General features: G+C 50.2%; 1 protein-coding gene across 1 annotated transcript in view; it reads right to left on the bottom strand.

The window, feature by feature from the left end:
• The window catches only part of ADAMTS16 (ADAM metallopeptidase with thrombospondin type 1 motif 16), a 162,048-nt gene extending 140,556 nt beyond the window's left edge, over nt 1-21,492 (bottom strand). Inside the window, exons 1-3 of the mRNA XM_086675632.1 lie at nt 21,121-21,492; nt 20,929-21,034; nt 14,232-14,554 (exon numbers count right to left, since the gene is read on the bottom strand). Of these exons, the coding sequence (XP_086531758.1) occupies nt 14,232-14,554; nt 20,929-21,034; nt 21,121-21,252 (561 nt within the window). The 5' untranslated portion in view covers nt 21,253-21,492. The remainder of the gene's footprint in view (nt 1-14,231; nt 14,555-20,928; nt 21,035-21,120) is intronic.
• Nucleotides 21,493-24,799: the final 3,307 nt, after the last annotated feature.

Below are 24,799 nucleotides of genomic sequence, written 5' to 3'. Positions count from 1 at the left end.
AGAGATCTTTCCTTGCATGGAGAATGTAGACAGTGCATGTTTTTCTGTTCATTTGCTTCCCAGGATAACGACCACAGGCCTTCGATTGTAGGGGCTCCAATGCTTGTTGACTACCTTGGTTCTGGATTTTGATTTACAGAGTGCTTAATATTTATCTCAGCTAACTTAACAGAGTAGAAATGGAAATTTTTTTTTTCTTATTTTATGGTGAGTGCCAGCTTTTCGTCCCTGAAAGTGCACTGCATCACTCTTTGTGAAGGATTCAAGGTGGGTTAAGAATACCCTTCTTCAGGGGCGCCTGGGTGGCTCAGTCAGTTGAGCAGCCGACTTCAGCTCAGGTCATGATCTCGCAGTCTGTGGGTTCCAGCCCCGCGTCGGGCTCTGTGCTGGCAGCTTGGAGCCTGGAGTCTGCTTCCGATTCTGTGTCTCCCTCTGTCTCTCTGCCCACCCCACCCCCACTTGCTCTCTCTCTCTCTCAAAAATAATAAACATTAAAAAAATTAAAAAAAGAAAAGAATACCCTTCTTCAGAAATCCTCGTGCGCAACAGGCAATCCCCCTCGTCATAGGCTTAATAGCTAAAGAAGACATCCGTCCAAGACGCAGAGACACAATTTCATCTCTATGCTCATGCAGTAAGGTATAAGAAGCTAAGAGGTGGGCAAATCCATTTAGCTCTTTGAATGGTACTTTATACAAGTTATATCATATCCCATGACCCAAGTATATTGCAGTGTTTCTTACTTAAAATTTGTTTAGAGATTCTCTTAGGAACTGTCTCCAGCATAGATGGAACTCGTATCTAACACGAGGACTTTTCATCCATTCATCCATCCATCCATCCATCCATCCATCCATCCATCCATCCATCTAACTATCTGTCTGTCCATCCACCCACCCATCCACCCCCCTATCCATCCATCCAATTGCTCACATGGGCCAGGAACACTGCTGGGTGCTGGCAGTCCTGAAAGGATTCCCAACAGCCATGAACTTAAACGTGGCTTATCACAGCTAAGGGTCAGCACCTGCTTTTTCACCATTCATACAACGTACTCATATGGAAATATAAATTATGATAGAATGAAATGACCTTAAGGTCGTCATCAAGGCAAATATTTTTTTTCACAGACGTTGCATACTGGATGAAGTCACCAAATGCTTCAACTGCATTTCATTTTACATGTTTTGCTCCAAATTTCTAACGGTTGAAGATACAATTATTCAATAACAAAAAACTGGGATGACTGGATATATCATGTCATTGCCTATTTAAGTTTTCTATTATTTTAGTACATTTTTAAACTAAAGGCAACCAAACATCTTAGCATCACTGTAAATCTGGTAACAGCATGTGGAGACATATATATATATATATATATATATATATATATATATATATATACACACACACACACACACGTAAATAAATATAATACATACATATATATATTTATTTTTATCCTAGTTTAATTTTTGCTTTAAAACTGGTAACTTCATTTTTTAAATAAAGAGAGAGAGAATGTGTATGCACAAGCAGGGGAGGCACAGAGAGAGCGGGAGGGAGAGAATTCCAAGCAGGCTCCACACTGTCAGTGCAGAGCCCGATGCAGGGCTCAAACTCATAAATCATGAGATCATGACCTAGGTCAAGATCCAGAGTTGGATGCTTGGGGCGCCTGGGTGGCTCAGTGGGTTAAACATCCGGCTTCAGCTCAGGTCACGATCCCACGCTTCGTGGGTTGGAGCCCGCGTCGGATTCTGTGCTGACAGCCCGGAGCCTGGAGCCTACTTCGGATTCGGTGTCTCCCTCTCTCTCTGCCCCTCCCCTGCTTGCACTCTGTCTCTCTGTCTTCCAAAAAAAAAAAAAAAAAAAAAAAAGTTGGACGCTTAGCCTGCTAAGCCACCCAGGCGCCCCGGAAACTGGTAACTTTTTACATATAATGACAGCATATACCTTATTGGGTACGTCCCTCTATTATCAATGGACCAAAAGGAAACATAGGAATATTGCCTACATTTCTCTAGCCTGTAAATTTGCAAATGACATATTTTTATTTCGTTCTCCTGTAATTTCACAGAAATTATAGAAAAGATAATATGAAACGCACACTGCTTTCACTACTATTTTAAAACACTGAATTGACTCGATTGAATGTCTGTAAAACACATGCTGTTTTTCCTTTAAAGAATCAGTAAAACAAGTTCTTCAAGTGGTGAGATACATGTGCAATAAGATGACTGCCGTCCTCAGACAAAGGAATCAAAATCAGCAAAAGTGACACATGCCTGGAACAAGCGGGGCACGGAGCGTGGTCACGCCAGCAACAGCGGAGTTCTGAGACTCCAGGAACCTGAGACCACGGTCGGGGCTCCTGAGACGCCCCCTGTTGTCCGAAGTGAGCAAGGACGGGCCTCGCCTTGTTACAGTCTGGCCTCGGGCCTGTGGATGATGACGCCCCAATCTCTCCTTCGGGAGGGATTTACACGGACATGGACGCTGCAAGAACACACGAGGCCCCGAGCGCCAACTTGTTCCCATATAATAAGGCCCGAAATACGACTTTCAAGCCTACTGAAGACGCGGCTGCCTCTCCCACCAGGCAAACACCGTAAGAGATCTGATTTGAACCCGATGAGCGGATAGGGAAGGAATGGGTGCGTGCACTGGGTCCAGCGTCCCCAGCCCCACCCGGGAATATTCCAGCTCTCAGGCCTGCTGAGTTCTGGTCCTTACGGCCGGTCCAGTCTTTCCGTAGACAGGGCTGCGGTGTCCCTGCTGTTTCGGCTTTGGGGTCTCCGTGTCTTCCCGCCTCCGGACCAGTGTCTGCGCGATGATTTCCGCAAAGCGCCAGGACCATTTTGCCACCAAAAAAATCACTCACTCATCGAATCCAGTTTTGAGGGCTTTACTGTATGTCAGACACTATTGACAGCGCTGAGGATAAACCAGGCAGAAGTCAGACACGAATCCCTGCTACCCTCTCAACATTTAGCATAGTGGCCAGCTTGCTTACCGTGAAGACATCATCCTTAGCTCCCAGCTCCCCTTTTAAACTGTGCTGTGTGGTGCTGACGCCAGAACTCTGCAAATCCCACTTCTGCTCTGCCAGCTGCTCACTCTTCATCACCGTCACAGCCCATTCGGTGAGGGGTTGGACAGACTGAAGAACCTGGAAGAACTTGTTCCTTCCTGTCTGTCCCCTGTGGACTTCCTGTCTGCCCCCTGCAGACTTCCTGTCTGCCCCCTGCGGACTTCCTGTCTGCTTCCTGTTCCTGTCAGCGTTGCTCCACCTGGCAGTGACAGTCTGTTCTAGTTTAGGGTTTACCTGAAGAACCAGCAACATGCCCCCTCAGAGTCCAGCACCAGCTGGCCAGCGCCTCCTGCTTGGGGGTCTGAGCCTCCCTGAGGCATCTAGATTGTGATAACCACAACTCCTTCACTGGGTTCCCTCAGCCACAGGGGCAGTACCTGTTAATTGCATTTTCCATCTTGCAAAGCTTTAGTATTCTCTTTTTAATGTTTCAGTGAATACCTTCATGCTCGGCATTAATTCTCTCTTACCAAGCTGTGCGGTTTCCAGGTCCTAACTGGACTATGACTGATACAGGTAACAATAAAGACCAAGAAAAAGACAGCAGGGAAGAGGGTGGGAAGTAGGTTTGGAGGGGGAAGAGTGGGCGATTTTAGATGTGTGGGTCAGGGAAAGTGACATTTAAGAAGAAAACAGCCATCCTGCTCTGCTTGAACCTCAGGCAATCAGGAGCCTGCTTTAAAAGGCACGGTTTCCTCCGGTCCCTTCTTTTAATCTCTAGACTGGGCTGGCCGTTGTCTTGAATAGCCACTGCCTAATAAGCAGGCTTCAGGGATTCTTGTCCTTCAGAGAATCCCAGACTTGGATCATCCCCCAGAGGAAATGACCGCGGGGTCACATTCCTGCTCCCCCAAAGAGACCCATTTGGCTGTCTCAGGCCAATCTTGCCCGTGAAGAACATGCTGGTCACACTGTTGTAGAGATGAGCACCTGAAGATGATCCTTCCAGCAAATATTCTACCGACCATGATGAGTCCCTCTGAGCGCCGTCCTTGGTGGTGGCGGGAGAAGCATCTGCCTTCTAATAAGGGACACTGGGAATACCCCACCCCAACCGGAAGGGAAGCTGGCCGTCTCTCCTCTCCCCCACTGCTACCTGGCCCAGATCCCCAGACCGAAGACACATTTATTTTATTTTTAGAATCTCTGGCTCATATTCCAACACTTAAACGCTTTCTGTTGGTTCCTCGGTATATGAAAAAGTAATAGCATCCAGTGTGTTCGGTGAACACACCCCTGGACAGAGAATCTGAAGGCGCACATCCAACACCTGTCTAAACTCGGCTGGCTCTGCGATATCGGCCGCGTCACCGCACCGCACTGAAGCTCAGGTTCGTCATCTGAGAAATAAGGGAAGTGGAAGAAACCTCTAGGTTTTGTCATTACATTTCTCTAGGCAGGTCATGTCTGTTCACAGCGAATGGGAAGCTAACAGAAGAATCGCTGGCCACCTCAAGCGTAAAAGATCATCTTACAAACCGGGAACCTGGATCTATTTTTGGTGATGAACCACATTCATGTCTGTCAATTTCAAAATTCTTAACTACATTCATTCTTAAGGAATCGGCAGAAACAGAATTATCCGGCATGCTCTTTGGTTCCCCACACCCATGTTTACATTTCCTAACAGCTACCAACTTTGGCCTTACTTCCTCTAAAAAAAGTACGTTCTCTACAACGTTATTACATGCCTCCCAAGCCTGACATATTCTCAACCTGGTCGTGCCACCACTGGCCTTCTCAGATTGCGGCACAACTCTTAAAAACTCAGATTGTCTCTTCTGACCGGCTCTGTTGTTGTTTCTTCCCTCCACTCCCGCTTTATTTTACTGGCTCCAGAACATTCCTCAAAGTCAGTTAAAAGTCTGGCAATATTTCAGACAGTTTCCGAGGATTTATTGGGTGCTACAGGAAAACTCTCCATGACTAGGATTTCCAGAGAATCCCCGGAGTCTGAGGCTGGGAATAAAACCTAGGACCGCTCCGACCAGCGCACCGAGTAAGTCTCCAACCAAGTGAAGGAATTCTTCTTTCTTTTAATGTTTATTTATTTTGATTGGGGGGGGGGAGAACAAGCATGAGCTGGGGAGTGGCAGAGAGAGAGGGAGACGGAGGACCCCAAGCAGGCTCTACACCGACAGCAGAGAGCCCAAAGCGGGACTCAAACTCATGAACCCTGAGATCATGACCTGAGCCAAAGTCGGATGCTTAACCAACTGGGCCACCCAGGTACCACCACCCCCGCCCCCACCCCCACCATGTGAAGGAATCCTTAAGCACACTGGAAACTGTGGGATTTACCGGTTTTCCAACATTGCCGGAAACAAGAGAATAGTTGGATTTTAGGAGAAGGGATATGTATCCTATGCATTAAAAGCTTTAACAAACACAATGATTTACATAAGAAGGGCTAAATTTCACACAGATTTTGTGCCAAAGGCAGTGGACAGACTTGTTTTTTTTGGGGGGGAGGGAGCTAAGGTGACAATCTAAGTACAGAACTTGCATGAAATACTTTAAGAAAATCTAATCCCATCATATGCCACAAAATCCTTATCTACAGAAGCCTCATTAACAGTATTGACTAATGGGAGTTTTTAAACATTGTTTTGTCAGAAACCTTACTGAATAAATCCTTTCTGAATAAACTATATGCCCCGACAGAAAATTTAGGGTGTTCAGCAGTCACGGAAAGAAATCAGATGACATGAATTTTAAAACTAATTGTATAGTTATTTATACCTCAAAACAGAAGTTGGGTAAATATAATATTTTTATCTGTAAATGTGAAATACGATCACTCAGGGGCACCTGGGTGGCTCAGTCGGTTGAGCGTCCGACTTCGGCTCAGGTCACGATCTCACGCTTTGTGGGTTCGAGCCCCGCGTCGGGCTCTGTGCTGACAGCTCGGAGCCCGGAGCCTGCTTCGGATTCTGTGTCTCCCTCTCTCTCTGCCCCTCCCCCACCCATACCCTGTCTCTCTCTGTCCTGGCGATCCCAGGAAGCAAGAGTGCACTATTGTCTGAAGAGCTGGCTCTCAAGTCAGGCTTCCGGGATGCCAAGCCCACTCTTTTAAGAATGACCAAGGGAGTCGTCTGTAACAAGGGGACAGTAGAGTGGCCTTGGGCAATGATCTGTAAAATGGGTCGATGACAGCACCTAGTGGAGACTGACTTCCAGAACGGAAGTGTACGGGGTGGGGCAGATCTGCTCTCCAGTGAAACGATCATTTAACTGCTAGAAATTACACACACACACACACACACACACACACACACACACACACACACACACACACCCGAACCATTAAAAGTCTCTGTAAATTGTCCTCAGGGCTTCAAACGGGGAGACACATCTACGGACTCTAATTTCATAAATCTTGGAAAGAATGGTGAAAATTTGGTGGCTTCTGGGCCGTGGGCCAGTCACAGCCTCACGCTGCCCCCAGTCGGTGGGACAGAGCTCCCAAGAAGACAAGGGCCTCCCGTTCCCCCGACTCCCATTCTAGAGCTACACTTCCAGGTAAGCGGCCTGCTTACCAGGCCTCCTGCCCCTCTGCTCCCCCTATCGCAACATTTGTGCTCCGGGCAGGCGCAGCCACGAGAACCGATCTGCCTTCTACAAGCGGCCACAACTCTCAGGACAGAAGCTCCTCTCCGGACTCAGCAGGCTGAGGATAAGGGAACCCCGGCTGTCCCCATACCAGCTCATCTGCAAGGTACAGCTGCAGGCCGGGAAGCAGAGGGGACTGGGTACCCACAGCCTCACCCGGAGCCCCACTCATAGGGTAGGGGTGCCTGGCACTCGGGGAGAAGCAGACAATGCTGGCCCCCGTTCCACGCAGGGGCACATGTGTCCTACCCAGGAGGAGCGGCAGCTTTAAGAAGGGGGGCTCACCTCAAGGGGCTCATTTTCTTTTTTTTTTTTTATCACTACCACTCTGGAGCGCAAATTGCTTCACAGTCCGATTTGATTAAAGAGCAGTTTTGCAAGAGCTTGTCTGGAACCCTCCAAAGGAGCTCTACGTTAGTCGAGTCAGACCGTTAGTCGAGTCAGACCGCCGAGCGATTTATGCCCCAGGGCGTCGTAAAACATGAACACACACACACACACACACACACACCCCAACAACAACACAATCCGCTAGCAGTTAGCGCAGGTGAGCGGGTGGGGTGCCACCAACGGCCGCAGAGCAGCACGCCGGGCTCTCTGGAAGGCGGCGCACGAGCTCCAGGTGGCACTCGTGAGAAGCGACATCGGAGGCTGTACGGAAGCAGTCCTGCCAAGTCACGAAACCGACAGGAGGAAAAGAAACAGCAGCAGGAAGCCTTGGACAGCAGACCGTGGGTAGGGTCCAGGGTCGCCACCCTTCTCCGCGAGGCTCGGTTTTTGCAGAAAACGATGAGACATGCAAAGAAGCGGAAAAGTGTGGCCCCGAACGTGAAAAGAGACAGGCACAGAAACTGCTGTGAGGGGTCCCAGATGCTGGGCTTAGGAGACCCGTGCTTCAAAGCAACTGTTGTAAACACGTTCACGGAACCAAAGGGAACGACGTCTGAAGAATTAAAGCAAGGCCCGGCGACAAAGGTGTAAGATACGGACTAAGAGAAATTATTAAAATAACCAAATGGGAATTCTTTGGTTTAAAAAGTACAATATCCCAGGGGTGCCTGGGTGGCTCATTCAGTTAGGCGTCTCACTCAAGATTTAGGCTCAGGGCATGATCCCAGGGTCGTGGGATGGAGCCCCACATCGGGCTCTGCATATCCTGAGCGTGGAGCCTGCTTAGGATTCTCTCTCTCTCCCTCCCTCTCTCTCTTTCTCTCTCACACTCACATTCTCTCTCTCTCTTTCAAAAAACCAAAACCAAAAACACTACGGTATCACAAAGGAAACTTTACTATAGAAACTGAGTAGTGGATTTGAACTGCCAGCAGAGAATCAGTGCATTTGAAGACAGATCGATAAAGATTGTGCAAGATGAAGGGCTCAGAGGAAAAAGCAAATGAAGGAAAATTAATGGGGCGTCAGAGAAATGCAGTACACCATGGAACACAGCAACATACGCATAATGGGAGCCCCAAAAGGTGAGGACAAAGATGGCCACACGCGCACACATCGCAGTAAAAATGTAGAAAGACAAAGACCGAAAGAAAATCGGGAAATAGCCACAAAATAAAACAATAAAACTGCGATGAAATAAACAGCAGACTTCTTCTTGAGAAACAACAGGGGGCGAGAGGCAGGATGACATCTTTAAAGCGCCGGAAGGAAAACACAGTAACTAAGCCGTAACAAGAATAACAACAACCAAGACTGTCAACCAATGCTCTCTATCCAGCCACTCGACGCCACAGTGGGATACCCCATGGTCGTCAAGAGAGCTATAATCGAGAAGATGGACACGTGGGGGCCAGAATGTGGAGAAATCAGAAACCTCATATGATGCTAGGGGGATGCAAGGTGGGAGAGCTACTGTGGAAAACAGTTTGGAATTTCCTCAAAATGTTAAACACAGGATTCCCATAGGACGCAGCAGTTACGCTCCTAGGTATAAACCCAAGAGAAAAGAAACGTACGGCCACACAAGAATCAGGACACGGATAGCAGTGTTATTCACAATTGCCAGAAAGAGCAGAGACAATAATATCCATCAACTGCCGAGGGGATAAAAAATGTGGTATACGTGTACACGGGATTATTATTTAGCCATAAAAATAACGCACGGGGGCGCCTGGGTGGCTCGGGTGGTTAAGTGTCCGACACTTGGTTCAGCTCAGGTCACGATCTCATGGTTTGTGAACTGAAGCCCCGCGTCCGGCTCCTTGCGGACAGCGTGGAGCCTGCTTGGGATTCTCTCTCCCCCTCTCTCGGCCCCTCCCTGCTTGTGCTTTCTCTTTCAAAATAAGTAAACGTTTAAAAAAATAATGAGGTTCTGATGCAGGTTACAACATGGACGAAACGTGAACACATTATGCTAAGGAAAAGAAGCCGGTCACAAAAGACCATATGATGTATGCTTCCCTCTACAGGAAATCGCCAGATGAGGTAAAGAAATCTATAGAGACTGAGTGTAAGATTCGTGGGCCCAGGACTGATGGGGCCTGGGGAAATGGGAACTGTCAGGGGTTTCCTTCTGAGGGGATGCAGAGTCTCAGATTAGGTGGTTGTGATCTGGAAACCTACTACAAACCCCTGAATTACACGTTTCCAAGGGGGGGAATGATGTGTAAACTACATGTCGATAAAGCCGTTTTTTTAAAAAAAAAATCGTACTGGGGTGCCTGGGTGGCTGAGTCAGATAATCATCCCACTCTTGATTTCAGCTCACGATCTCACAGTTCTGGAGATCGAGCCCCACGTGGGGCTCTGTGCTGACAGCACAGAGCCTGCTTGGGATTCGCTCTCTCCCTCTCTCTCTGTGCCCCTGCCCTGCTTCTGCTGCCTCTGTCTCTTGCAAAATAAATAAACTTAAAAAAAAGCAAAACAAACAGTACCTATGTTAGTGTGGTCGTTAGGCTAAGTGAGATAACAACAGTGAGGCTATTAGCCAAGCATCCGGCACAAAATCCACAGTAAGTTAGCCCGGGTTCTTCCGCTCTTGTCCTGGCCATGGCTGTTTCCCGCGCTCACTAGTGCAGTCATTCTTGAAAGGCACCTGCTGTTGGGGCGCCTGGGTGGCGCAGTCGGTTAAGCGTCCGACTTCAGCCAGGTCACGATCTCGCGGTCCGTGAGTTCGAGCCCCGCGTCAGGCTCTGGGCTGATGGCTCGGAGCCTGGAGCCTGTTTCCGATTCTGTGTCTCCCTCTCTCTCTGCCCCTCCCCCGTTCATGCTCTGTCTCTGTCTGTCCCATAAATAAATAAAAACGTTGAAAAAAAAAATTAAAAAAAAAAAAAAAAAAAAAAAAAAAAAAAAAGAAAGGCACCTGCTGTGCCCACACATTTACACACCCATGCTGGTCACCACAGCAGATCTGTGATGTCAGTTAGGTAGGGACATGGCAATTACACACACTGCCTTTTTTACAAATAACCTTCGGCCGCCTGGAGGGCTCAGTCAGCCGAGCGTCCGACTCCTGATTTCGGCTCAGGTCACGATCTCACGGTGTATGAGATCGAGCCCTCCGCCTGGCTCTGTGCTGACAGTGCGGAGCCTGCTTGGGATTCTTTCTCCTTATCTCTCTGCTCCTCCCCCACACGTGCGCTCGCTCTGTCTCAAAATAAATAAATAAGCACTTAAAATAAAATAACCTGGTGCGGTGAGATAAGAAATATTTTGAATCAAGACTCTTGGTGGAAGTACCGGGACAATTTTAGAGGTCTTTTTAGGGTTTACGGATGGGGCAGCGGAGAACTCCGTGATGGTGAACGATGTTAGGAATCTTCCCCAGGGCAGCCTGTGACTCCTCCATCGGGCATCACGCCCGAGTCTCCTATGAAGATTCGGCTTGAACAAACTACTCCAGGAACCTAGGCTGAATCTGCCACCTCCCAGATGCACCCTCTCCGCATCTCCTGGCGCCTGTATTTTCCCTCCCGTCATCACTGCGGTGACATCACCTGTGTCCTGGCTCTCTCATCAGACAACCGGCAACTCCTGCCCGGCCCTGGAAGGCTCCAGGGCCGCCCAGTTCTGAAGCTCATCCGCGTCTCCCAAGATCCTTGGGAAAACACTCATTTTAGTCTTGCAAGAACAGTTGCTTATATAAATAGGACCACACCATCAGCTACTCACTTTGACAGTGTTCCTCAGACCCGTTTACCGAACAACGACAGCCAAGGGCCCCCACCCTCAAACTCTGAGAACCTGGGAGAAAACTGCTTATCGGTTTGCAAATTGCACCGTCTCACAATTGTCAACCAAGTTCTCCAGTTGAAGACGTTAAACTCTTAGTTAAGCGATATAGTTTAACTTCAAGGTAACAGTCCCACGCTGTAGGGAGAACCAGGAGAATGGCGTATGGGTGATTTCTCCACCACCAGGGATCTTGTTTGCATCATGCTCTCCACTAGAGTCTGCAAAGGGGTGTGAGGGACAACGGGCAAACAGAAGAGAATTCTACAAGCAGCTGCCTGCCACTCAATAGGTGGGTCGACCAGAAACACTGGGGGAAAAAAAAAAAAAGCTTAACTGAGATCTACCTGGGACTTTAATTAGATCCTCACCCCCCCCCCCCCCAATTAAAGAAGCCCTCATCTAATGTAACACCATTTTTCTTCATACCTTAAGAGATCTGAATGAGAGATGGGGTAGCCATCCATCAGGAAAGAAATAACGGACTTGGCACCCAGTTGAAGGACGTTCCCATTCAATATTTTTTCTTATCTGGCTAACGACAGAGGACTTCTTATCCTCCCTTTTTCTTCTTTAAAATGCCTTTGATTTGTCATATGGCAAATGCCCCTGCCCCTCACACTCATAAGTCTAGTGAAGGTCATGTTCGTAATGATTCTCTACAGACAAAATATCAGTGAAGCTGGATTTAATGGGTTTGGAAGATGAATGGTGAAGGCATACAGATTCCTATTCCAGTGACTGAAATATTAAATTCCAGTGTTCGTTATCCAGAGGAGTCTTTTTTAAGTCTGCACCCCTGCCGGGGTCATGGGAAGCACCTCGCCCAAGCTCCACAAACAAATCCAAGGATATGAGTTCTGAAGGCACGGCGCGCCTCCCTTCCACACAGATGGCTTCCATTCCAGGTCTGAGCTTTCATTAAAAAAGCCAAGGAGGAGATCTTTTCCTTTAATGCATTGTATGAGAGTTCTAGCCCTTTAATTAAGGGAGATCTGTTTTTCTTGGGAGAACATGGAAGAAATCACCCACACCGTCTTCAATCATAAAAATTATGCCAAATAACCGCCAAATCCTTGGCAAATCCCGGTTGTGATCACTCTCAAACCAGAAGCCCTTCACAAATTAGGGTAGACACGGGATCAACCCATTTCCCATTCCCCTGAAAAGCAAGTGTTAATATTGTTTGGCAATTTTTAACGGGATTTAGCATTTGCACATGTGTAGTATTTGAAGGGATTCAAATACTTGGGCATCCGATACTCGCACTCCCATACACAAAATCCTTCTAAGATGCAGAGTCTGAATTCCCTCTTTCCAAAGGGAGAAAGAAGCTTAAGACAGATGTAAAACATTTTCTGGAAATGTAATAAATGTTCAAAATGTGGTCAAGACCTTAAAACGTGACCACACATCTTCACTCAGCTACCTAAGACGCATCTCACTCATCTGTGTCTGACAGATTAATGTACTCAAGACTCTAAGTATCTACTAAGCGTTTCTTGCTTTAAAATATGGAAATATTTCAAGAAAATTAAATGACGAGGCATTAAGATTTTGGCTTAGATCAGCCTGAGGGATGCCGGTATCTTCTCAACTTGGCTGGATGCTCCTTAATGAAGGGACCAGCGAAGGGGACCCCCAGAGGCATTTAAGTGATGTTCGATGTCTAAGTCCGATAGAGTAAAACCTTGGCTTGTGAGCAGAATTCATTCCAGAAACGTGCTTGTAATCCAAAGCTCTCATACATCCAAGAGAATTTCCCCATAAGAAATAATGGAGGCTCAGATGACTCCACAACCCAGAAAACATTCATATAAAGTGATTATAATCCTGTAACATAATACAAAATATTAAATAAAATACAAAATATAAAGAAATAAGCAAATTAACCTGCACTTACCTTTGAAAACCTTCGTGGCCGGTGTGAGGGAGACAAGAGACGGGGGTGGGAGGGGTTATTGTGTCGGACGACATTCGCCATCACTAACGGAATCACTGCTGTCTATCGGCTCAATAGAATCTTTTTCTGTTCCTGTGACTTTAACAAGGAACCTATCTAATGACCTAGAAAGGAGCAAAGCATTCCTAAGCTCACTGTTGTGTGGAAAAGCAAAGGACTGTCCATAGGTGCTCTGAAGTGACAAAAAATCCACCACTGCCAGTTGGGGGCACCTTCCAACGTTGTGAAAAATCACCAACGTCTGCCACACATCATGGCCAGAGACTGAGCATCCGCGCATGGGAAATGATCACCCACAATCCCTCAGAGACAGACACAGACAGACAGAGAAGAACCATTGGCTCAGTTGTGACCATGTGACATCTGGCATCCCATACCACTCATACTGTGAAACGTTGCTCATTTATCAAATGGAAATTTCTTGGGGCACCTGGGTGGTTCAGTCAGTTAAGGGTCGACGTCAGCTCAGGTCATGATCTCACGGTCTGTGAGTTCGAGCCCCGCATCGGGCTCTGTGCGGACAACTCAGAGCCCGGAGCCCGCTTCTGAGTCTGTGTCTCCCTCTCCCTCTGCCCCTCCTCCGCTCGTGCTCTGTCTCTTAAAGATGAATACGTGTTTAAAAAGTAATTAGAGGGGCGCCTAGGTGGCGCAGTCGGTTAAGCGTCCGACTTCAGCCAGGTCACGATCTCGCGGTCCGTGAGTTCGAGCCCCGCGTCGGGCTCTGGGCTGATGGCTCAGAGCCTGGAGCCTGTTTCCGATTCTGTGTCTCCCTCTCTCTCTGCCCCTCCCCCGTTCATGCTCTGTCTCTCTCTGTCCCAAAAATAAATAAACGTTGAAAAAAAAATAAATAAATAAATAAAAATAAAAAGTAATTAGAATTTATTAGAAACGCTTGCTCGTCTTGCGGAATACTCCCGGAACGAGCTGCTCGCCATCCAAGTCTCTACCGTGCTAAGAAGATGGGGAACATGCCCAGAGAATCATCAGTCCAGTGAGACCTGCGCTTCCCGGCCACAGCTTTGTCACATTTGAAATTACACCCTAACCTGTAAGCATGCGATCCTGGACAGAACGACACGAGTAAAGGGCTTTCAAGCAGCCGATCAAATAATCAACCCGGTCCACCAGGGGACTCGTGTTGTTCTTTGCAGAATGAAGACATTTCTCCAGAATGGGCCACAGCCAAATGGGCCCAAGGCGACGGCATTGCGCCTCGTAGACAGCGCTCCTTGACAACGTTCTCCTGCTTTCACAGATCAGTGAAATCTGCCCTGCGATGACGGAGGAGTCAGCTAGACGATCTCAAGGGACATCTCATCGCCCTCCCCCTTCACACACGCCACTGTCCCTGTCACCTCACTAGCGGCGGTGGGTACTCACCAAACCTTTGCACGTTGAAAGAGCCACCGAGGAATTTTTGTGGGATCTTAAGGAGCCTTGATAAAAACAGAAATCCTCGGGCGGGAAGGCGTGCACGGACTTGGTGCCTCCCTTCCCCAGCGTCTGCACCATAAACCCAGGAGCCACCAGGTTAGACGCTTTCAGCTCCATGTGGAAGTCATGCCTGAAGCCCTTCAGCCGAAGGTGAAGAGATTCAACCCCGTGCTGGGCCAGCGCCCTCTTCCTCCTCTGAGGGTGCGTGATGTCATGCGACACGTAGTCTCCATTGTGGTCAACCTCATAGGGGGACACCAGCTCGTATTCTGAAAGACAAAGACGGGGCTTGGCTGAGTAATTTCAGAGTTCTAAAAAGAACCTGGGAGTCCGTCTTAGAATGTAATTTATTGCCAGACGACACTCCCTCCCGGTAAAATACGATGAAGGAAAATTGCAGCGTCGAGCCAACCTCAGATCTCCGCCGTGGGACGCAAACAGAGTCAGAAGGGAAAACCTTCAAAGCAGCCTGTAGGGAAGTCACTGGTGCCCCATCACGGGCTAGTCCCAGTACGGCAAAATCTATGACACTTCAAAGGAAAAACAGATTACAGACCCAGGAAATTCAAAAACGGGACATGTGGGGTTCCATTTCATAAATTTCACCTTACGCTCATGATGATATGTAATCATTTATGGTTCTAAATACTCTTTGAGTCACACTTTTTGTTTTTTTACAACCATCTCCATTGAGCTGACAAATTTTAGCTTCAGAAAACAGTTATTAAAAAGGCAAATCTGATGGGCATTCCTTGCTGCTTAATATTTTAATATTTTCTTGTTAAATCGAGGAATCCCGTAAACCCTACGCAGACATATTCCGGGTTTCTAGATGCTAACGTTGGGAAATGCTCCTATGTGGTTGCTCCCACGGAAAAGCGTGGTGGACCCTCTCGTTGGCCCGAGTTCTTGGCCAACCGTCAGAGTCCACAGCCCAGGGTCTTTCCAGACACTCACCACAATCCTCTGCCCACTCTGATTCACAAGACTCGAGCCTAAAACACGTTCGGACAAACAATTTTTGGAAAAGTCCGGAAACCCCTGAGGGGCTGTCAGATCTCAGGGCCCCCTCACAGGTCTGCTGGGTTTCAGTCACTGACGACCCCCCAGTTTTGCCTTCTCTGTACATCTGAGTCAGTTTCCCCACTGTGGGAAGCACAGAAGGAAGGTTCCAAGCTCCTTTCGTTACCAGCATGTGCCGTCGGGAGACTGCTGTGATGGATGTTCGAGAAGTGGGGCCCTCTTCTGCCCTGGCAGGAGTTGGACATGTTTCTTGGAGTCATAAGATACAATAAAACAGAATCCCACAGAAATGGCACTTGGTCAGAAGTAAGGGGTAATTGGGTAATTACTGTTTCTAGAAAAGTGAGGTTTTGTTCTCAACCGATCTCTTTCTACACAGGTGCCTGATCGTGTGTCCCTGTGCCGTCCGGCAGGTAAGAGAAAGGTTACTCTGGAAGGAGCAGGCAGCCAGTGACCGTTTGTGGGTTTGGAGAGGGCAAGGGAGGCCACGGACGGGAAGGCCCTGCCTGGAGCCCCCCATGCTGAAGCCTGGGGCTAGGTGAGTGTCCAGGGCTAGGCAGCCAGCCCCATCAAGTGGCGGGTTAACCAAAGGCTGGACAATGGCCTCTGTGACTCCAGGGAAGCGGTCTCCTCCAGTCAAGACCTTTTTTTTTTCAAGTTTATTTATTTATCTCGAGAGAGCGACAACAGCAGGGGAGGGGCAGAGAGAGAGGGCGACAGAAGATCGGAATCAGGATCTCTGCTGACAGGAGACAGCCCAACATAGGGCTCAAACCCCCGGACCTTGAGATCATGACCTGGGCCAAAGCTGGGACACTTAACCGAGTGAGCCACCCAGGTGCCCCGCCGGTCAAGAGCTTTGACAGGCGACTCTTCTGGGCCCAGTGCTAGGCCCACGGGCCTGGCCCTGCCACGCAGGTGAGAACGGGTGCCCTGAGGGTAAGTGGGGAGCTGGGCCGCACGCAGCAGGGTCTGGCGGACGACTTGAGCCAACCGTCAACATCGACGTCAAGGCAGGGCGTTTGTGTCCCAACGGGCAAAACACCCTGGAATTGTTTCACAGTTTACCAGGGAAATGAGACAATAAAACAAATCTGGTTGAACTGCAGGCAAGGACAGAAGAAAGGGGGAAACAGGTCAGGGACTGGCCGGTGTATGCGACGGCGGCCGATCCGGGGTGGCTCCGAGGGGCAGAGCGCAAAGCCCCAACCCACCTGCCTCTTGCCCAGCTTTCCAGGCCGAGGGGAGAGGCCGGTGCCAAGCAGCGGTGTGGCCTGGCACTCTTCCCCCTGCCTCCCGGGGCTCTCAGGGAGCCCTCCCCACCTCACCCCAGCCTATGTGCATCCCAACAGAGGCTGGGGAACACTAGCTAATCAGCACAACTACTGCGCACAAAAGATGATTACCACTTTCAAAAAATCAAACTGCTTCCAGATGCCATCAGCCCTGTTCTTCTGACCTTTGTTTTGGAAGTCACGTAACATGCATCCTGTATCTGGAGGGGACACTGGATATCTACGCTCAAAATAGCATCACTGATAAGCCTCTTTTACATAAACACATCCAGGGTCCTGTTGACAAATGCAGGACCTCCAGCTATCTGAGGGGAAAACACGAACGGCCTGGTGGATGGCATCTGCCAGTTCCCCTGGGGTAATACCCCCACCGTGGCTGATTTCCACGTGACGTCACTCAACACGGAGTGTAGAAAGATGCGCCCCCGGACCTGCACCTGTACCTACGCACATCTCCCCACACAGATACGACTGATGTAAATAACCTCGAGAGCACAGGTAACAGTAAAACCTAGTAAAGCAATTATAAGGGAGGAACGTTGAGTCTTTCCATTTTGTCTTTAATAGGATTTATTTCGTGGTAACTATAATTTTATTGGAAAACATTTAGTGTTTATTTTTATTTTTGAGACAGAGAGGGGCAGAGCGTGAGTGGGGGAGGGGCAGAGGGAGAGGGAGACACAGAATCCGAAGGAGGTTCCAGGTTCCGAGCGGTCAGCCCAGAGCCCGATGCGGGGCTCGAACCCACGAACTGTGAGATCATGACCTGAGCCGAAGTCGGACGCTTAACTGACTGAGCCCCCCGGGTGCCCCATATACTTTAATTTTCAATGACCAGCTGGGCAAAATTTCACAGAAAGTAACAATCCGCTCTAGAGGGCTGGTACCTGTTGGCCTCAGGACACCAGCTGTGCCAACAGCAAAGCCACTCTTTGGGATTTAATGACGATCGGTTCCCAAGAGGCAGGGAGAAAATGTTCGATGGAAGAAGATTTGTTTTCCCGTTCAGTCTGCTGATTCTCAGCCGGAGTGATTCCCCTCCCCCTCCCCTAGGAGACAAACGTCTGGACACGTTTCTGCTTTGTCAGGAAGGGGGAGGGGGGCAGTGGCGCTCCTGGAATCTGACCACCGAATCCAGGGATGCAGCTTCGTATTCTCCGATGCCCAGGCCGGACCTCCGCTACAAAATGTCAATACCGCCAAGGTGGGGGAATCCTGATTGAGCCCGAAAGCCCTGCTTACCATCAAATGTGTACTCTCGGTTACATATAAATGAACGCGGAAAAAGTCATCGCTAAAGAATTCAGTGAATGAACAAAACAAGCACAGTATCTCATCATACACGCATTACTATCTGGAAAAAGTCAATATATAACTGCAGTAATCTGAAAAAATTAACTTCTGAACTTAGGTTTTAAGATGATAATCCCCTCGGCTGTCGGCTCGCGATTTCAAGAAAAAATGAATGTGATTCCTGACATCCCGAGAATCCTTTAAATTACACCTGTGTCCCCTACACATTTGGTAAAGGAGGACAACGTCGCATACGGCTGCTCCCGTCAGTGGTCAGAACTGCCTGGTTTCAAGAGGTTTTCTGACCACAGCATCAAGTCTAAGACCGCTCTGGTTTCAAACTCAGTGCGGGAGGTGTGGACCACCTGTGAGCATGCAGGGCTGCTTGGTACCAGCGGCCGAGAGCGGATCCGAACCTTGAATCCTACCCCAGGATTCAGTGACGTCACATCCGTAGCTTGAAAGCCACCAGGGAGCCAGTATTTACCCCTTGGGAACCAGAAAATATTACAGATCTGGGCGCCACAGAGCCTGCTGTTAAAGATTTACAAGTTGGGGCGCCTGGGTGGCGCAGTCGGTTAAGCGTCCGACTTCAGCCAGGTCACGATCTCGCGGTCCGTGGGTTCGAGCCCCGCGTCGGGCTCTGGGCTGATGGCTCAGAGCCTGGAGCCTGTTTCTGATTCTGTGTCTCCCTCTCTCTCTGCCCCTCCCCCGTTCATGCTCTGTCTCTCTCTGTCCCAAAAAAATAAATAAACGTTAAAAAAAAAAATTTAAAAAAAAAAAAAAAAAAAGATTTACAAGCACACCCCAGGTGAACCTGAAAGGCATTGCCCTGTCTCACGTTACCTGGATGTTTGAATGTAAATCGATATAATCTCCCAATGCACACACGCACACAACAGGTCTATTACGCACAATGAAACAAATTTCTAAAGAACGTCTACACCTTGCCCTGGGAGAGTAACTTACTGGAGAAGTAAAAAGCTAACGAATCTGTGATGGTCTTAGCTCTTTACCGTGAGCCACTATTTTTATCACAAAGGTCAATATGTAGGCAAAGCATTAAAATGTCCTAGTAGGGAAACACCATTCTGAATCAGCCAAAACGAAACGGGTGGACTTAACGTCTGAAAATAGTTTCGTTGGGCACGGCTGCCTCGCAGAAGAGACGGGCTTCTCTTTCCTACTGCTTAACTGCTCCAGACACGGAGCAAAGTTTGCAATCACCGTGTGAACGACGTGTTGCTTTAAACAAACCTCACGGCCGAAAGAGGGAGTCCAAAGCCAACGTGTGTCACCGATACCTAGATGACCGAGCAGCACCCACCAAGTGCACCCCGGCTCTCCTGTTCTGAACAGACACGGGTGACCTGCTCAGCACCGTCTTTTCCCTGCTGGTACGAGAGCCCTCCAGTGACACGCACAACTCTCCACTTAGCCGTTTGCAACTAAAGACCTAAAACACGCAGAGGGTGGGTGTGAGGTGGGGGTGTATCCGCTAAGCTAGAACTTCACCGATGACGGCTCACACCGTCCCCTTCTGTTTCTGAGCAAGCATGGTATGTGGTTGTCATGGAAATGCTAGGCCTGTGACACCAGCTGATAATGCCAGGTGACTGGAGCCTCATGCCAGCCAGGCTGCCGTCCAGCTCCCGGGAGCCGGCCTCGGCCACGAGCAGCGGACGCACACTCGGGAAGGGAGCCTTTGACTTCTCCTTCTGGACGTGGTTCTCTGCCTATGATGCTCTCACCTAAAGACCACTTATTTTCTATAAATGCCGTACAGTGATCTGAAAATCTCCTGAGACTTTCATGATTTTGGAGAACTAGAATTTTTACAGAAGTCTTCTTTTAAAAAGTGTCTCTGGAGGGACAATCAAATACAATATGGACAATTACATCCTACGGGAAACATGAAGGAAGGCAGGGGCCAGACCAGACCAAGAAGGTGACCTTTAAATAGATAATGACCTTTCTCTAGCAATTACACAGCCCTAAGTCATTTGTAAGGATTTCCTATCACTTACATCTAGCGCCCTCTGGTGGTCCTGAAAAGTCTTCTGTTCCCAGCGTTGTTCCTCTAACCTATCGCTTCATTTATGGACTATTCATGAACTCTCCCAGCAAGAGAGAATCCAAATAGGTAATGCGTGTGTCCAACTCCTGTCTTTACCAAAGATTAAAAACTATATTCAAATATTTTGAGTTATTAACTGTAATCTTCTGGATTTTCTGAAAATATGTTGGGATAATCAAACCTGGTTCCTCTAAAATACTGACATTTGATATGGCAACTTACTGTTGGAAATGTTGCAAAGCACTGATATTAAACAAACGCCAAGGGATTGGGTTCAGATAAAAAGCGCCTAGCGGCCGACATCCCGCACCTGCCTTCCCCTTTAACCTTAACGCAAAGCACGAGAAATTTACAAATGCAGCAGTGAAACCACAGGCTGCAAATGAACCAGACTCATGGCTTAAGGCGCGGCATTGCTTAGGAGGTCGCAAACGCTAATTACCCTTCCCGGCACTGTATTTCAATTATGTCCCAACCCTTGAAGACCATCCACTTTCACCCTGACAAGAGTACTGGGCAAAAATGGCTTTCTTTTGTCTCCTGCCGTTTAGTCAAGGGCACACAGAGAGCCTTCAATCTAAACAACCAGAGGAGGACCAGGAGGGGGTGAGGCGTGGAGAAAGGAGTCCCCTGCGCTTTATAATTTCCTGGATGCCTCAATTAGAAACACCTTTAGATTACTCCTTGCTTTTGTAAATTTTCTTATTAAATGCGCATTCCTTCTTCTGTTGCTATCGCTTATGGCAATTACGCTGGTAAGCGCTACTGTTCCACAAGGGAATACAATATAAATATTGGTGAAAGTCGACTCCCAGGTGCTCGCTCACAAGGCGAGAAAGCGCGGCTCATACTATGCGTGAGTTTGGAGACTAAGGAGCATTCGCAGCGCCTGGTAAACCAGCAACACCGGCAGCTACTTGGTCAGGACTGGGACCCTCCTTCCCCGCAGACTTACCGCCCTGTGCCATCCAGGCCGGCCACTCCGCGGACCCGGGAGGTCGCCGGCCGCTCGGGCTCCCCGGCGAGGCCGCTGCGGGTCCCACGGAGCAAGCAGGTGCCTGCTGGAAAAGAGCCGCGACACCTCGGTGAGACCCGGGCCGCGCGAGGGAAGCCGCGGGCACCCGCCCCCCAACCTCCGGGGACTCACCTGCACAGCCACCTGCGCCAGGAGCAGCGCACAGAGCGCCGCGCGCCCGGGGCCCCGCATGGCCGCGCCGTCCCCGGCGCCCCGCGCCCGCCGCCCGCGCTGCGCCCCCGCGGGGAGAGCGCGCGGCTCCATCCAGGGGCGCTCGGAGGGGCCCCAGCCGGGCGGCTGCAAGTGGGCACCGCGGAGCCGAGGCGCGCAGGAGCCTCCCCGCCGCGACTCCGCCGCCCGCGCGGGGTTATCACGGCGGCTCCGCGCGGCGCGGGGGGCGGGGAGGGCGGTGGGGCACCAGCGCGCACCCTGGGAGAGCGGCGGGAGGAGGCGGGCCGCGGAGGGGAGGCGGAGAGGACCGGCGAGGGGAGGGGAGCGGGGAGCAGGAGGGGCTGGCCGGAGCGGCGGGGTGGGGAGCCGGAGGGGAGACAGGAGGGGGAGGGCAGAGGCCGGAGGAAGCGGGCGGCGGGGCGGACGGGAGGAGGGCCGGGAGGATCCCCGCGCTCCCAGCCCGATTAGGCGCCTCGCCCGCCTCCCCGTGTGCGCGCGGGCGGAGAGGTGGCTCGGGGGCTCCGAGTGGTGAGCGGCGTGAGTCACTTTCCAGGCGCCCTCGGGACCCGCAGGCCCGTTGCGCCCCGCCACCCCCCGGGCCCGACCTGCGCCGCCGCGGGCGCCGACACCTGCCGAGGGAGGCTGGGCGGCGCCTGGGCCCCGCGGCGTCCGCCCTGCGCCGCGGGTGGGAGATCAAAGGCGGGACCGCGGCGCCCTGAGCTTCTGAGAGCCGCGCGGATCTGAGTGCGCACCGCGGCCGCTCTCGGCTGCGGACGCGATGAGGGACGACGGGGTCGGGCAAGCAACGCCAGTTCCTCGCCAAGTCCCGGAGGATGTAGGGGCGCCCCCGTCGCCGGGGCCCCCCCCCGCCCTCCACCGGTCTGGCCGCGCGTGCCTGGGTCGCCGTGGCTGCCGGGTGCCCGCGTGTGGCCAATCCATTGGGAGGCCCTGGGGTTGCGACTGGTGTGGGCCCGGGCGGGGGGCTGGGCTGCCGAAGGCCCAGGCGGCAGCAGGTGCCCCGCCGACCACTGGCCCGGCAGCAAGTCCGGTCGGTGTTCTACGAGCGCGTGTGTGCGCGTTTGAATGCGGCGCCTCCGGGCATCGGAACTCTCTCGCGTGCGCGCACGTGTGCGTGTCGATGCGCTCGCGCGTCAGTGCATGCGTGTGCCAGCGCGTGTTCTCCCACGCACCGATCGCCGGTGGCGGCTCTGCGCGGCTAGTTGCTCCTCTCCTCCGTGACCACTTAACCTCTTGCAGACGCTGGAGGTCAGGGCCCCTAGGCCTGTGGCTCCAGTGTCCCTCACGTTCATTGCATCCCACACTGGCCTATTTTGCATATTTTGGAGAGGAAGATGGGGAGCAAACGGTGACTGTGGTCTCTGGCTTCCTTTGCCTGGCTAGCTTTGAGGCGTAGCTGTGTGTTACCTCCCACAGCCTTGACAATGGGAGAGCAGAGCTCCTGGCTGTGCAGTGGCTGATTCTAGTTTCCTCTCTCTCTCTCCCTCTCTCCCTCCCCCCCCCCCCATATTCATCTATTTGAAAACACTCTTCAAAATGAAAATAGTTTTACAGAATGGCCTGTACTGGCAGTGATTTTAAAAACATCTTCCAGGGGCGCCTGGGTGGCTCAGTCAGTTATGCGACCGACTTCGGCCCAGGTCATGATCTCAGGGTTCCTGGGTTTGAGTGCTGCGCTGGGCTCTGTGCTGACAGCTCAGAGCCTGGAGCCTGCTTCCGATTCTGTCTCTCCCTCTCCCACTCTGTCTCTCTCTCAAAAATAAATACACATTAAAAAAAATAAATAAGTAAAATAATGAAAACAATCTTCCACCACCGGTCCCCTTCCTCCAGCTCTAGACAAGTGTCTGTCTCAGTGCCCTGGGCAGGGAGCTCAGCCGGAGGAGACCTGGGGGCTGAGGCTGGTTGGGCAGCACATCTGGGTCTGGCGAAAGGCTCTGCAGGAGGCTGAGGCTCCATGGTGCGCTTGATAAATATGGATCCCCGATTATTTCTAATTATGTTGAATGTGTGTGCAAGGGGATCAGAGTTTCCAAGTCTAGCTAAGACGTGGGGACATCCAAGGGCTCTTTTTCTGTTGAAACAGATGGATTGAAAGAAGAGGGGCTGGTATAAAAGGATTCAGTTTTAGGAGTTGTTTTGTTTTGTTTTGTTTTGTTTTGTTTCTTTTTGAGTAATACCAAATGAATCTCTTTCCATTGTGAAGAAACAATGTCCTTTACAATGATGAGTGTTTTCCAATTCTTTCAGCTGCTCATCCCAGACCAGGAATGTGTCTAGATGATACAGAAAGTGAACTCCAGCCTGGGGCCAAGTTGGGAGCCCAGAGCAGGGAGTCTGGTGAACTGGGTATCAGAAAGGACCAGGGTGGAGTGAGGTGAGCCAAGATTCCTGTTAGTCTTTCTGTTTTGGGCACAGAGCTCCTAAAACCCTTGGAATTTCCCAAGAAAATAGAGCCATAAAGGTGTCTTTTGTGATGCTAATGAAGTGACTTTGCATCATTGTAGGGGGCTGGTTGCCAGGAGCGCCACCCTTGTCATTAGGAGGTTGGAACTTTCAGTCCCTCTGGGAGATCCCCTCACTCCCAAGGGAGGGGAAAGGAGCTGGAGGTTGAGCACAAGGACCAATGGCCAATGATTTAATCCATCGAGCCTGTGTAATGAAACCTCCGTTGAAACCTCAGGGGGCGGGGTTCAGAGAGCCTCAGGCTGGTGGACTGGTGGAGAGCCGGGGGAATGTGGTACCACACAGGGCTGGAGCTCTGTGCCTTTTCCCAGACCTCACCTGGGCATCTCTTCATCTGGCTGTTTCTGAGTTACATCCTATTGGAATAACCCAGTGACCTGGCACGTCAAATGTGTCTCTGAGTTCGGTGAGCCACTCTAGCAAATTAATTGAAACTAGGGAGCGGGTCCCTCCAATCTATAGCCTCGTGGTCAGAAGCTCAGGTGACCAGCAGATTCCCAATAGGGAGATCACTGGCTAGGTCAGCTGGGTCTGACCCTCTAGCACTTTTCTAAAAGATGGTTTATCAGCCTACGACTAGAGAGATTACCTCTAAAAAAAAAAAAAAAAAAAAAAAATAGCATATTCAGAAACCGGAAAGGGACATTTTTGACGTAAGATGCTTGAAATTCCCAAAGTGAAAGATTAGGACAGGGCCTGTGTCTTGTGGATTGTCTCAAGTTTAGAGCTCACCCTGGAGTCTGACTTTGCACCATCTAGGAAATCAGGAGATACCAGAGGAACCACTCTTGCAGAACGGTTGGCCAGGCCTAATGTAGCCCCAGTGTTTCCTCCAGAGGCCCAAGCAAGTCCTAGCTGGCCCCGAGCAAGTCAGACTGCTGGAGCCAACACGGTTTCACACTCTTGGTCGGTGGGCCCAGGGGTCCTTCACAAGTCTCAGCGCTTCAGTATCTGATTCCAAAGTGGATTCTGTTACTGGCTACACTCCAGAATCTGGTCTCCTCTCTCGCTTTGAGACTCTACTCTTAGAAAAAAGCAGAAGGAAAATGGGGAGCCAATGAGACAGACAAGGTGAGATTCCTAAACTCAAAACATGGCATTTATAAGTTCCTTTCCCTTTACTAGTAAACACACGGAAATTAGCTCAAAGATTAGA

Source organism: Puma concolor, chromosome A1 (genome assembly GCF_028749965.1).
Source record: "Puma concolor isolate L17-30 chromosome A1, mPumCon1.1.hap2, whole genome shotgun sequence".
In the NCBI taxonomy this organism is placed as follows: Eukaryota; Metazoa; Chordata; class Mammalia; order Carnivora; family Felidae; genus Puma; species Puma concolor.
The sequence above is the reverse complement of the archived record's forward strand: the minus strand, read 5'-3'. Positions and strand labels throughout refer to the sequence as shown.